Source organism: Saccopteryx leptura, chromosome 2 (assembly GCF_036850995.1).
Source record: "Saccopteryx leptura isolate mSacLep1 chromosome 2, mSacLep1_pri_phased_curated, whole genome shotgun sequence".
In the NCBI taxonomy this organism is placed as follows: Eukaryota; Metazoa; Chordata; class Mammalia; order Chiroptera; family Emballonuridae; genus Saccopteryx; species Saccopteryx leptura.
Window position 1 is genome coordinate 321,746,400 of NC_089504.1, and position 15,272 is coordinate 321,761,671.

At 40.3% G+C, this 15,272-nt stretch overlaps 1 protein-coding gene across 5 annotated transcripts in view; it reads left to right on the forward strand.

The window, feature by feature from the left end:
• The window catches only part of CDC27 (cell division cycle 27), an 82,819-nt gene that overhangs the window by 44,426 nt on the left and 23,121 nt on the right, over nt 1-15,272 (forward strand). For 2 of the 5 annotated variants that reach the window (XR_010748854.1, XM_066363099.1), the window contains exons 10-14: nt 3,078-3,177; nt 4,497-4,704; nt 5,259-5,431; nt 9,340-9,492; nt 11,263-11,471. Coding sequence is in view for 4 of the 5 variants with exons in the window: in XM_066363099.1 (XP_066219196.1) it covers nt 3,078-3,177; nt 4,497-4,704; nt 5,259-5,431; nt 9,340-9,492; nt 11,263-11,471 (843 nt within the window). In the remaining variant the exon portion in view is untranslated. The remainder of the gene's footprint in view (nt 1-3,077; nt 3,178-4,496; nt 4,705-5,258; nt 5,432-9,339; nt 9,493-11,262; nt 11,472-15,272) is intronic. The other 3 variants (XM_066363102.1, XM_066363103.1, XM_066363101.1) reach the window with 3 other exon arrangements.

The following is a 15,272-nucleotide window of genomic DNA, read 5'->3' on the forward strand; positions in this document are numbered from 1 at the left end:
GCCCCTCCGGGGCGTCGCTCTGTCGCTACCAGCGCCACTCTAACGCCTGGGGCAGAGGCCAAGGAGCCATCCCCAGCGCCTGGGCCATCTTTGCTCCAATGGAGCCTTGCTGCGGGAGGGGAAGAGAGAGACAGAGAGGAAGGAGAGGGGGAAGGGTGGAGAAGCAGATGGGCGCCTCTCCTGTGTTCCCTGGCCGGGAATCGAACCCGGGACTTCTGCACGCCAGGCTGACGCTCTACCACTGAGCCAACTGGCCAGGGCCTGTACCATAAGTCTTAAAAATCACACATGTGCATATACCTTGACTGTCTAAAAAGCCTCAATATTTCTAAAATGCCAGGATAAGTGTCATCATGAGTGCCATCTTGGAGACAGGTGACAGAGATTGCCTCAGGTTCGGTTATGATGGGGCCTGAGGTCTCCTGCAGAGTAACATTATATAGGCTGAACATATGCTAATTCTATAGAAGGTATAAACAATTTATTGAATGATCTTTTACTTAAAACTAAACAAATAATACTAACTGCTAAGCATCAACTATTAATAATTTTATGTTCTTTGTTGACTTCATTTTATTTCCTTTATTGCCTGTATTAGTTTTCTACAGCTGCTGTAACAAAGTACCACAAACTAGATGGCTTAAAACAGCAGAAATTTTTTTACTCCCAGTTCTAGACACTATAATCCAAAATTAAAGTGTTGATAGACCCATACAACCTCTGAAGTCTCTAGAGGGGGTCCTTTCTTGACTGTTCTAGCTTCTGGTAGCCCCAGGCGCAGTCCTTAGTTTGGTAGCCTAACTTGTTATCCACTTCCATCTTCATGTGGTCATCTTCCCTCTCTATCTCTGTATCCACATTTCCCTTTTCTTTTAAGGACATCAGTAATATGGATCCTAATGGCTTCATCTTAATGTTACTGTAGCTACAAAGGTTCAGTTAGATCAGCGGTTCTCAACCTGTGGGTCACGACCCCTGTGTTTTGGTTGTTCGACCCCCGCCAGGGTCGCGACCCACAGGTTGAGAACCGCTGAGTTAGATAATTTTAGTGGGGTTTTTTTTTATTTTTAAATTTTATTTTGTTGGCCCTGGCCGGTTGGCTCAGCGGTAGAGCGTCGGCCTAGCGTGCGGAGGACCTGGGTTCGATTCCCGGCCAGGGCACATAGGAGAAGCGCCCATTTGCTTCTCCACCCCTCCGCCGTGCTTTCCTCTCTGTCTCTCTCTCTTCCCCTCCCGCAGCCAAGGCTCCATTGGAGCAAAGATGGCCCGGGCGCTGGGCATGGCTCTGTGGCCACTGCCTCAGGCGCTAGAGTGGCTCTGGTCGCAATATGGCGACGCCCAGGATGGGCAGAGCATCGCCCCCTGGTGGGCAGAGCACCGCCCCTGGTGGGCGTGCCGGGTGGATCCCGGTCGGGCGCATGCGGGAGTCTGTCTGACTGTCTCTCTCCCTGTTTCCAGCTTCAGAAAAATGAAAAAAAAAAAAAAAAAATTTATTTTGTTAAGTGAGAGGAGAGGAAACAGAGAGACAGACTCCCACATGCACCCCAATGGAGATCCACCTAACAAGCCCCCTACTAGCAATACTCTGCTCATCTAGGGCGATTGCTCAGCAACTGAGCTACTTTTAGCACCAGAAATAGAGGCTCCATGAGCCATCCTCAGCACCAGGGGCCAACTTGCTCAAACTAATTTAACCATGGCTGCAGGAAGAAAAGGAGGTAGGGATGGACAAGCAGTTGATCGCTTCTGTGTGATTGACCAAGAATTGAACCCAGGGCATCCACTTGCCAGGCAACACTCTATGACTGAGCCAACTGTCCAGAGCCAATTTTAGGTTTTAAGTTTGCTTGCTTTCTAAGAATGGAATTCTTGCCTGACCAGGTGGTGGGAGAATAGATAAGAGTGTCGGACTGGGACACAGAGGATCCAGGTTCTAAACCTTGATGTCACGTACTTGCGTATGGGCTCATCTGTCTTGAGCACGAGTTTGCTGGCTTGAGCCCACAGGTCGCTGGCTTGAAGCCCAAAGTCACTTGCTTAATTTAAGCTCAAGATCTCTGGCTTGAGCAAGCTGTCACCTGCTCTGCTATAGTGCCCCTGTCAAGGTACATATGAGAAAGCAATTGATGAACAACTAAGGTGCCACAACAAAGAATTGATGCTTCTCATCTCTCTCCCTTCCTGTCTGTCCCTTTTCGTCTCTCTCTCTCTCTCTCTCTCTCTCTCTCTTTCTCTCTCTCTCTCTCTCTGTCACAAAAAATAAAAATAAAAAAAGAATGGAATTCTTGTAGAGTTTGCCTTTAAAGTAAAAAAATGTATTCCAGTGATTATTAGATTTCTTTTGCTTTATGAACATTAATGTGATATTTGAATTTACAGGGAAATAACTTCTCAAGTATCAGTTGTCCTGGTGGTATTTGTTGGTAAATATCCCTAAATTTAGACTGTCCATGTCCAGCTATCTTTTCCTTTTCCTCTAATTAGCTATAACTGTAAATGAGAGCTAGGGATAATTGGCTTATATATGTGTTTATCATTAATCCAGAATTTTTAGGTGGATTGTTTTAAGTTGAATTTAACAATTTCAAAGAGAGTAATTATTTGTGGTATAAACATTATTTTATGATAACAGAAATAGTATTTAAACCTGAGTTTTCACAGAGGGACAAGAAAAGCACTAACTAAACTTATCAACTTTAGAGTACAAACATATTGAATGCTTATTTTTTAATATACCTGAATTGAAGCAATATTTAATGGTCATCTGTCATAGGAAAGGAGGATGAGGGGATGGAATCAGAGAAGGTGAATGGATTAGTGAAATTATATATACATACCACATAGATACAGATAACAAGACAGCAAATCCCAGAGGGAAGGGAAAAGGGAGTTGGGGGAGGGGGGCAAAGGGGGTATAAATAGGGACATGGGGGTGTGGGGAGGGGGTGTTATATTCAGTAGGACATTTGAATCCATGTAAATACAATAAATTAAAATTAATAAAAAATAAAAGCAAAAAAACTTAATGGTCATAAACTGAGTTTTTTTTTAATGTCTACTTCTATAATTTTTTTTAGTACTACACCTCAGGTATTGAGCCCCACTATCGCATCTCCCCCAAATGCACTGCCTCGAAGAAGTTCACGACTCTTTGCTAGTGACAGCTCTACAACCAAGGTAATGCTTTTCCCTCTAGTATTTCTGTTCATCGATGATTCAATCTCTAAGAAATAAATTAGGTGACTATTCAAATTTTTTAATTTTTTTTTTTTAATTTGGGGCTCATTTCTAACATTTGTAAATTTTCTTGGTCCTTTAATACATATTTTATAACATTGTTAGAATGACAAAATTGTGGAGAACAGGTCAGTGGTTATTAGGTGTTAGGACTGGGGAGAAGTATTGACTACTTAAGTATAACACAGGGAATTTCTTTGTATTCTGGTAGAGCAGTTCTGTTTCTTTATTGTGACAGTTGATTACACAAATCCATAAATGTGATAAAATTTGTGGAATTATATACACCCAAAAAAGTACGTATAAAAAGCTGATGAAAATCCAAATAAGATCTCTTGCTTAGCTAATAGTATTATACTAACTCAAATTTTCTGGATTTGATGATGTACTATGGTTTTGTCAGATGTTACCATTGGTGAAAATTGAGGAAAGAGTAAGTGGAAATTTACTGTGTTTTCTTTGCAAATTTCTTTGCACAGCTGGAGGGTCTTTCTATGCCTTTGATATGTTTTCTTGGTCCGTTGACAAATATTATGGACAATCTTTAACTTTGGCTTATACAGATCAAGTTTTATGACATCAATTATGATGCTTTGAGACAATTAACTAGTATTATATCTACTTTTTTTTTTTTTTTTTTTTTTTTCCCCGAAGCTGGAAACGGGGAGGCAGTCTCCCGCATGTGCCTGACCGGGATCCACCCAGCATGCCCACCAGGGGGCGATGCTCTGCCCATCTGGGGCATTGCTCTGTTGCAACCAGAGCCATTCTAGCACCTGAGGCAGAGGCCATTGAGCCATCCTCAGCGCCCAGGCAAACTTTGCTCCAGTGGAGCCTCGGCTGTGGGAGGGGAAGAGAGAGACAGAGAGGAAGGAGAGAGGGAGGGGTGGAGAAGCAGATGGGCGCTTCTCCTGTGTGCCCTGACCGGGAATCGAACCTGGGACTCCTGCACTCCAGGTTGACGCTGTACCACTGAGCCAACTGGCCAAGGCCTACTTTTTTATTTTTAAATAATGAAAATTACATATTTTCAAAAAGCAACTTTTAGTACTAATTTACCTTAATCACTAGTTAATATAAATTATTTTTAGAATTATTTAAAATTAAATGAAGACTTTTGTCTTTATAAAATTTCTTCTGAGAAAAATATATATCATTCGGGGTTGTGCATATATTTATATCTACTATTTGAGAAAGCAGTAGGGGAATGTCTAAAATACATGAGTATAACAAGTGTGGGGCTTTCCTCCTTTTTACAGGAGAATAGCAAAAAATTAAAAATGAAGTTTCCACCTAAAATCCCAAACAGAAAAACAAAAGGTAAAACTAATAAAGGAGGAATAACTCAACCTAACATAAATGATAGCCTGGAAATTACAAAATTGGACTCTTCCATTATTTCAGAAGGGAAAATCTCCACAATCACACCTCAGATCCAGGCATTTAATCTACAGAAAGCAGCAGCAGGTCTGTTTTAAATGCTAAATATCTTTGTATTTTATTTTATTCACTTATTTTAAATAAGTTTATTAAAATGTCTCATTTTTTTCTAAGTAGATGTTGGATTTTTTTTTTTTTTTTTTTTTTTTTGCATTTTTCCGAAGCTGGAAACGGGGAGGCAGTCAGACAGACTCCCGCATGCGCCCAACCGGGATCCACCCTGCATGCCCACCAGGGGGCATCGCTCTGTTGCGACCAGAGCCATTCTAGCACCCGAGGCAGAGGCCACAGAGCCATCCTCAGCGCCCGGGCCATCTTTGCTCCAATGGAGCCTCGGCTGCAGGAGGGGAAGAGAGACACAGAGAGGAAGGAGAGGGGGAGGGGTGGAGAAGCAGATGGGCGCTTCTCCTGTGTGCCCTGGCCGGGAATCGAACCCGGGACTCCTGTACGCCAGGCCGACGCTCTACCACTGAGCCAACTGGCCAGGGCCGATGTTGGAATTTTTAATGAATTATTTTTTAATTAGCCTTTCTAGAAAACTGTTTCTTTTTCCCTTTGTTTACTACATTGTTTTCTCCTAGAAGGTTTGATGAGCCTTCTTCGTGAAATGGGGAAAGGTTATTTAGCTTTGTGTTCATACAACTGCAAAGAAGCTATAAATATCTTGAGCCACCTACCTTCTCATCACTACAATACTGGTTGGGTACTGTGCCAAATTGGAAGGGCCTATTTTGAACTTTCGGAGTACATGCAAGTAAGTATAGAAAACAGTTATGTATGCCTTTTTACACATAATTTAAATTTAATTAAAATTATTCTTGACAAGATTAGATCTAAAAGGTCAGTATTTATTGTGTAATGTTTTTATATTTATCATTATTTTCTCAGTATTTATAATTTATATAGTTCTTCCTTGTTTTAAGGGGTGAGTGATTTAAATTCTTTAGGATTACTTGAAATAGATTTGTAGAAAACCCAAGTAATCCATACATTCTTATGTTGAAACATTTTTACTCAGTTGGATCTGAAAATATATACAGGGGGTCCTTGGGTTACAACACAGTTCTGTTCCTACAACAGTGACGTAACCCAAACTTTGACGTAAATCAGTGGTCGGCAAACTCATTAGTCAGCAGAGCCAAATATCAACAGAACAACGATTGAAATTTCTTTTGAGAGCCAAAATTTTTAAACTTAAACTATATAAGTAGGTACATTGTTATTAACTTAATTAGGGTACTCCTGAACTGGCCTTTGCGCCCACACTCAAGGGCTCGCGAGCCACGGTTTGCCGACCACTGCGGCCTAGCCTAACACAAATAGAACTGCGCTTTTAATAGTCCAAAATGGCGTAGGTAAGTGCACTGGAGGATGCCAGCTACCTCACTCATATGCCACAATACTGCGTATTCTTCTGCCATGCACAACCAAACTAGTTCAACCACATAGTCCGTAAGTACAATGCTAACAGCATAAGCTGAAACACTCACATCTCAATTTTTTAAAGTTTTTATGGAAGTGAGCATCTTAAACTTGAAATGTCTTATGTCAAGATTGTCGTAACCTGAGGACCCCCTGTATTTACCATTTAAAAGATATTGCTAGTCAAAATTCTTTCTACTAGGCCTTTGCTGGTTTGCTCAGTTGTTTAAGAGTGTTGTCCTGAAACCACAAGGTTGCAGGTTTGATCCCTGGTCAGGGAACACGTGAGAAGCAAACAGATATTGCACGACTGAGTGGAACAACAAATGAATCCTTCCCTTCCCCTTCCTCTCTCTCCCTTTCTCTCTGTTTTTCTCTAAAATCAATAAAAATTAAGCCCTGGTCGGATAGCTCAGCTGGTTGAAGTATCATGCTGGAGTGTGGAGGTCGCCAGTTCAGTTCCCTGATCAGGGCGTATACAGGAGCAGCCCAATGTTCCTTCTCTCTCTCTTTCTCTATCTCTCTCTCTCTCTTTCTCTATCTCTCTCTCTTTCTCTCTCCCTGCCTCTCTTTAAAAACAAATTTTATTTCTACTGTATTCATATTTCCACTGATATGAATATTTGCCATTTAATATATTTTATAAACGAGAGATACTATCAAGAAAGTTATATGTAATCAAGGATACAGTGTCCTTATTATTTTAATCTTAATCATATTTGTTGCTTGAGTAATTGATTTATACTAGAAAAAGAGAGGATGTTTAACCAAAAGCCAAAGAAAATTCTAATTTTCATTTAAATGTCCTCCCTACTTCTTCCAAAGCATTTTATCCCCCCGCTAAACTTAAAAATAATCTTTAAGAAACCTATATATTAATATACTTTCTCTAATATAAATTATTTAAGGTTAATAATGTTACTTTTTGCCTTCTTTTAGTTCATTTATTCAGTATATATTTGAGCATGTTATTATATCTTAGTCTCTGTAATGTAGCTAGACAGATAATTGTTTGCCTTCATAGAACTTACATTCTAATTCTAACAAAAGATTGTAAGCCAATAAATGTATATAGATAGCAATAAGTCATATGAAGAAAAAAATTAAGCATGGTAAGGAAATTAAGGGATATTAAGTATGATACTTTTTTTTTTTTTAAGTGTGCTCAGAGAAAAAGGTTTTTCCTCCCCTTATAAAGATCTGGGGCTGAGTGTTCTTCCAGATACAGAATAAATGCAGAAGATACCTGTTCATATAATTTTGTGAAATAAAGAAAAGAGTTGTGGATAGCCTTATTCATGGCCAGAGGACCCATGTTTGGATTATGATTTTTACTGGTACATAGGCAAAAGGCTCTGTTTGGCAAGCTCTCTTCAGAATTCTTTCTAATTTATTGGTTTACAAGTACTTTAAAATACATAAATTTTGTTGCTTGCCCTAATTATAGGGCAGATATAGATCCAAATATTTAACTAAAGAAAGCCTTTGTTTCAACTTAATTTTATAATTTTTTTTCCTTGTCTATGCCACAGTCATGTTTCAGAAGAAGCAATAGATTCTGAAAAATTTGGAAACAAACATTTCCAAAACCTGTATTTGGCTGGTGATTAGTTCTAACTTCTTGTAACTGATGCATATTTTTGAAATGCCTATTTGAAAAATGTGTCTCTATAACTTTTTACTCTCTTCTCTCTTGCTGTTATAACTTAAGGGATTATCCTAGATAGTATATGGCCATTTTTTAAGAATTAAGTTCCAAGTTTTATAAATTTTCTTATTTTTTGTCATCTTCATTCCACTAAGAATTCTAAACTAAATTTGACTTTCAGAATTTTGAACTAAATTGAGTATTATGGGAACTAATTGGTTGGTTGGTTGTGACAGAGACAGAGAGAGGGACAGACAGGCAGGAAGGGAGAGAGATGAGAAGCACCAATTCTTTGTTGCGGCACGTTAGTTGTTCATTGATTGCTTTCTCATATGTGCCTTGACGGGGGGTGGGGGGGGTGGGGGGTTCCAGCAGAGCAAGTGACACCTTGGGCTCAAGCCAGTGACTATGGGATCATGTCTATGAGCCCATGCTCAAGCCAGCAACCTCGGGGTTTTGAACCTGGGTCCTTTGTGTCCCAGTCCAATGCTCTATCCACTGTATCACTACCTGGTCTGGCGGAACTAATTGGTTTTTTATACCCAAAGTCTTAAATTTCAGGGGGAAAGAAGCACAGTTTTGGGAACTATGAATGTGGTAAAGAAATAATTTGATCTGATAGCCGAGGAGGGACCTTAAGTCAAGAGAGTGCTACAAAGGATAAAGCAATTACTAGATAGAAACAGTTCCTGGCAGGTATGATATTAGTGGGTATATTCACTGCTCAACATGCCTAAACCTGTTTTTCCTCTTAAGTTTTCAACTCAATCTTTTTTTTTTTTTTCTTTTTTCTTTTTTTCTGAAGCTGGAAACGGGGAGGCAGTCAGACAGACTCCCACATGCGCCCTACCGGGATCCACCCGGCACGCCCACCAGGGGGCGATGCTCTGCCCATCCGGGGCATCACTCTGTCGCGACCAGAGCCACTCTAGTGCCTGGGGCAGAGGCCAAGGAGCCATCCCCTGCGCCCGGGCCATCTTTTTGCTCCAATGGAGCCTTGGCTGCGGGAGGGGAAAAGAGAGACAGAGAGGAAGGGGAGGGTGGAGAAGCAGATAGGCGCCTCTCCTGTGTGCCTTGGCGGGAATCGAATCCGGGACTCCTGAACGCCAGGCCGATGCTCTACCACTGAGCCAACCGGCCAGGGCCTCAATTCAATCTCTTAATAAAAGTCAGTACAAAATTATGTTTTGTGTTACAAAAGTCATTTTCTCACCTTTTCTGAGGAAGTTATTCTGTAAAGCCATCATTAAAACTTTGAAATGTCTTTTTTGAGAATAAAATAATTGACTTGTCCTTTTTAAATTATAACTTTGAGTAGATCTTTCTTTTTGTGTGTGTGAAACCTTAAGGTTTTTTTTTCAGAATTCATGTTTCTACTATGACTTGTGTATAAAAGTTAACTGTGAGTGTGATTATATCAACATTTGACTTGCCATGGAAAGTTGCTCAATTTGACCTTGTGTTATTACTAACCCACGTAAACATCAAAACAAGACAGCATTTAGGTCCTATGAGAAAGGTACCTAGTGCTCTCCCTATATATATGTAGATTGTGTCAACTTGTTTTCCCCTTACTAGTTTTTGTATTTCAGGCTGAAAGAATATTCTCAGAGGTTAGAAGAATTGAGAATTATAGAGTCGAAGGCATGGAGATCTACTCTACAACACTTTGGCATCTTCAAAAGGATGTTGCTCTTTCAGTTCTTTCAAAAGACTTAACAGACATGGATAAAAATTCACCAGAGGTATGTTAACCTAAACATTTTGCTTATGCAGCTCTTGTTTTGATTACCCTTACCAAATTGAGATGAGCCGAATAATTCAAACACCATTAATATCACGCAAACCCTTCTCTATAGGCAATAGAGAGTCCTAAAATAGATGGTACAGGTTCCCAAATAGAAAAATCACAAAGTAGATATCTCATTCAGGGTTAATGGAGATTTGACTATGTTAAAATTGCTATTATCAACAAGATTAGAGTTCAGTAAACAGAAATTACGTAGATTGAAAATTGCTCATTTTAAATTGAAATAAAATAGTAACTTTGTCATTTTAAGACATAAGCAATCCTGTAAGAATTATATTTAAGTGCATCTCAAGAATATTTATTGGTACTTTTATAACATATTTAAGCTTAGAATTTAAAAGTCAGTTCTTATTATCCTTGGTAATTATGTCCTGTAGTCACAACAATGAGTTAACAAATACCCATTGCTCCTTGTGGAAATAAACACACCATCATCACCAACCACCTCACACAGATTTTAATCTTCAATCTTAAAAACACTTCTGCCTAGTACAGTGTATTTATTTTACAAAAGAAAAATTGAGGCGCAGAAGTGTTAAGGTGTCTTACCTAAGGCCCCCATACAAACAGGTACCAGAGTTGGGATTCAAACCATCCATCTTGTCCCACAACCCTAGCTTCTTGCACTCCATGCACTGCCTCTCTCTAAAGCAGGGGTCTCAAACTCGCGGCCCGCGGGCTGCATGCGGCCCGCTGAACAATTTTGTTTGGCCCGCAGACTAATCCACGAAGTTCAAAATATTTTGGATAAAATTAAGTAAGCCTTGGGGCCTACTTGTATTTTTCATTTCTCTAGCATCCTAGCTAGATATTAGCTTAGTTAACAGCAGTTGTGATGCGAACTACAGTTTCTGGTCGTTTTGTGACACTGAGTAAACTGCATGTACGATTGTGCTTGTTGTACTGATTTTTTTTGTTTTCAACTGCAGTGAGAAAAGTGTTGCGTAACAGTTGCCTTTTGTAGACCTAGTGCGGCCCACATGCTGATTTGAGTTTGAGACCCCTGCTCTAAAGTGTCTATCTTCTGGTCACTGACCAGCAAAAACAAGAAGGCAGAGTTGCCCTTTTATTTATTTTTTGTATTTTTTTCTGAAGTTGGAAATGGGGAGGCAGACAGACAGACTCCCGCATGCGCCCGACCAGGACCCACCCAGCGTGCCCATCAGGGAGCAATGCTCTTGCCCATCTGGGGCGTTGCTCTGTTGCAATCAGAGCCATTCTAGCGCCTGAGGCGGAGGCCATGGAGCCATCCTCAGCGCCTGGGCCAGCTTTGCTCCAGTGGATTCTTGGCTGCAGGAGGGGAAGAGTCAGAGAAAAAAGAGAGGGAAGGGTGGAGAAGCAGATGGTTGCTTCTCCTGTGTGCCCTGATTGGGAATCAAACCCGTGACTTCCACACGCCAGACCGAAGCTCTACCGCTGAGCCAGTTGGCCAGGGCCACGCCCCCCCTTTTTTTTTTCTACCTTAACTAAGAATGTGCCTGTTGGATAATCCATATTTTGGGTCCACTAAAACACTACAAGTATTGATTTGGGTTTTAAATTTTAGACAGTTTTGCCGATATGGAAAATGTTAATAATGAGGATTGGCTGTATCAAAACTCTTCAGTTTCTGACTTGCTATTCTAATTTTAGCTATAGATTTGGTTTTGTTAAGGATAACAACCAAAAGTTTTAATTGTGGATATTTTTGTTTCCATTTTTTAAGGCCTGGTGTGCTGCAGGGAACTGTTTCAGTTTGCAACGGGAACATGATATTGCAATTAAATTTTTCCAGAGAGCTATCCAAGTTGATCCAAATTATGCTTATGCCTATACTCTATTAGGGCATGAGTTTGTCTTAACTGAAGAATTAGACAAAGCGTTAGCTTGTTTTCGAAATGCTATCAGAGTCAATCCTAGACATTATAATGCATGGTAAGTGCTAATGAAATGTAAAGACAATGTCTTGTTGATGGTAATACTTAGTAATTTTTCTTGCTAGATATCTCTTTGTTATGAATTTGATTACTAAATATGGGAGTCCTAAGGTTACAACAATCTCTACATACGGTGTTTTATTTATGACCCTCACTCCCATAAATAATAAATACTTAAATAAATTGAGATGTGAATGTTTCAGCTTACTCCATTGGTGTTGTACTTATGGACTATGTGGGCAAACTAGTTTGGCTGCGTGTGGCGGAAGCATACATAGTACAGTTGTACACTACAGTATATTTATGTCCTTTTCCTTTTTCTGTGGCTTAGTTATGTTTTTGTGTTCTAGATTACGATTTTACAACTGTGTTAGGATAGGTAAGTGACTTAGGCGAGGGTGCACCAAAATTCAGGTTACATCACTGTTGTAGGAACAGAACTGTGTGGTAACCGGAGGACCCCCTGTACTTCAGAGTAATACATACCGTATTTCCCCATGTATAAGATGCACCTTAATTTTGGGGCCTGAAATTCAGGGGAAAAAATGTATTACATAAAGTTATTGAACTCAAGTTTTATTCATCATAAAATTCATGCAACTCCTCATCCCTGTCAAAACTCCCATCCGCTAGCTTGTCCTCATCTGTGTCTGATGACGAATCACTGTCTTTATATATTGCCTTGTCCTCAGTTCCATCTATGGCATTTGAAATGCCACAATTTGTGTGTGTGTGTGTGTGTGTGTGTGTGTGCGCGCGCGCACGCGCGTACAGAGACAAAGAGGGACAGATAGGGACAGACAGATAGGAAGGGAGAGAGATGAGAAGCATCAGTTCTTCATTGTGGCACCTCAGTTGTTCATTGATTGCTTTCTCATGTGCCTCGAAGAGGGGGGCGGGGGACTACAGACCGAGTGACCCCTTGCTCAAGCCAGTGACCTTGGGCTCAAGCCGGCAACCTTGGGGTTTTGAACCTGGGTCCACCGCGTTCCACAGGTCAGGCCTTTGTTATTTTTTTCTTAGAACGCTAAAATGGTGATTAGGATTGAATGTGGAGAGAAATAGTATAATTCACCCATTGCATAATAGAAAATAAACGTTGAAAACTATCCACTAATTGTTGCTCTTTGGCAGTGTTCTAGTTTATTAAGTATGAGTTCTAGTTAATTAAGTTTATTAGAACTCAGGTGTTCTACATGGTTTATTAAGTAATATCTCTGTTTTGTACTTCTGCCGATACATTAAACAGAGCTTCCCCAAACTTACTTCTCTTCACGTAATATAAAGTTCTCTGTAACATTTTAAGAATTTAGTTTTTAATAGAACTTGTGTTGTTTTTTTAGATGTGTAGTGTGTCTGTTCTGCTCTATTTTTTTTTTTTTTTTTTAAGCAAGAGAGAGGGAGGGACAAACAGATAGGGAGAGAGATGAGAAGCATCAGTTCTTTGTTGTGGCTGTTTAGTTGTTCATTGATTGCTTTCTCATATGTACCTTAACCCGGGGGCTCCAGCTAAGCTAGTGACGCCTTGCTCAAGCCAATGACCTTGGACTCAAGCCAGTGACCATACGGTCATGTCTGTGATCCCATACTCAAGCCACTGACCCCACGCTCAAGGCGGCACCCTCGAGGTTTTGAACCTGGGTCCTCTGCATCCCAAGACAATGTTTTACTCACTGTGCCACCACCTGGTCAGACTGTATTTTATTCTTTTTTTTTTTTTTTTTTTTTTTTTTTACAGAAACAGAGAGAGAGTAAAAGTGAGGGATAGACAGGGACAGACAGGCAGGAACGGAGATGAGAAGCATCAATCATTAGTTTTTCGTTGCGCATTGCGACACCTTAGATGTTCATTGATTGCTTTCTCATATGTGCCTTGACCATGGGCCTTCAGCAGACTGAGTAACCCCTTGCTTGAGCCAGCGACCTTGAGTCCAAGTTGGTGAATTTTTGCTCAAACCAGATGAGTCCACGCTCAAGTTGGCGACCTCGGGGTTTTGAACCTGGGTCTTCCACATCCCAGTCTGACGCTCTGTCCACTGCGCCACCGCCTGGTCAGGCCTGTATTTTATTCTTAAAAAACTTTACCATGTCAAAAACCAAAAAAAACCCAAAAAAACTTTAGTGTGTCAAACATTATGTTGTAAAAATAAGTGTCCCATTTGGGGAAAAGGAAGAAGATTCAAACTGGCAGCTTTTTACTGGGTAGAATTAAATATTTAGTTAACTATAAGTAACTAAATATGAAGTAAATTTATTATTCCAACTCCAAAGTAAATAGTCAAATAGTCTTCCTTTTATTATCCTTACCTTCACCATTAAGAACAGAGCTTTTTATACCCTTTCTTCACCTCTTAACACCATTATAATGATAAAGCCACTCAAAGCAGATATTGCATGCTTTTTTTCTTATTCATTTGATGCTTGTTCCCCATCCTCATTTAACTATAGCCAAGAAAGGTCTCAATATAAATCAGTCACACTATATTCATTTGATGTTTTTAAAATTCAGTAGAAATACCTGTATATAAACTTAATATACCATCACTTAGCCTTTAAATTTTATAATTTTGAAGTCTTCAGGAGCATGTTTTTGATACAGTAAGTGGGAAGAGGGGAAGCAGAACATGACACTATACATATTGTAATGATATAAAATATATACAGATTTGGAAAAAGAATATGGAAATAGCATTGTTAGGAATTTAGGGTTTTAGAATCATAAAGGAAGAATCTGGTTGGAATCCTTATTAGCTGTATACTTTTGGACAATTTATTTTAACTCTCTAAACCTCAGTTTGTTTATTTGAAAATGTGAGTAGGTCCTGGCTGGTTGGCTAAGTGGTAGAGTATTGGCCCAGTGTATGGATGTCCCGGGTTCAATTCCTGGTTGGGGCATGCAAGAAACGTGACCATCTGCTTTTCTTCCCTACCCTCTCCCCCTTCTCTCCTCCCACAGGCAGTGGCTCAGTTGGTTTGAGTATAGACACTGAGGATAACTCAGTTGATTCAAGTATCGCCCCCAGATGGGGGTTGCCAAGTGGATCCTGGCTGGGGTCCATGCGGGAGTCTGTCTCACTATCTCCCCTCCTCTCACATAAAAAAAATAGAAAATGTGAATAACAGTACCTATTTCCTTATCCCTGCATAGGATTAAATAAGATAATTTAAATAAAGAATTTAACAAAGTTATTGGCACACACATGATCAGTAACAAGTAGCTATTAAATCAAAATTGTAGCCTGACCTGCAGCGGTGCAATGATTAAAGCATCAACTTGGAATGCTGAGGTCCCTGGTTTGAAACCCTGGGCTTCCCGGATGGTCAAGGTACATATGAGAAGCAACTACTACTACAAGTTGATGATTCCCGCTCCTCCCCCTCACTTTTCTCTCTCTTAAAAAAAAAAAAATCTAGGTTGTAGCCTGACTGGTGGTGGTGCAGTGGATAATGTGTTGCCTAAGACACTGAGATCCCAGGTTCAACACACCAAGGTCACTAGCTTGAGTGTGGGTTCTTCTGGCTTGAGTGCAGGCTCACCAACTTAAGTGAAGGGGCGCAGGCTTGAGTGTGAGATCATCGACATTATCCCATGGTTGCTGACTTGAAGCTCAAGGTTGCTGGTTTGAGCACGGGGTCACTGGCTGGGCTGGAGCCCCTTGGTCAGGGCACATCTGAGAATGCAGTTAATAAACAACTAAAGTGTTGCAACTATGAATTGATGCTTCTCATATCTCTCCCTGTCTGTCTGTCTCTCTCTAAAACAAAATTCTAGATTGTAGTACTGTGTTTAAGGCTGTGG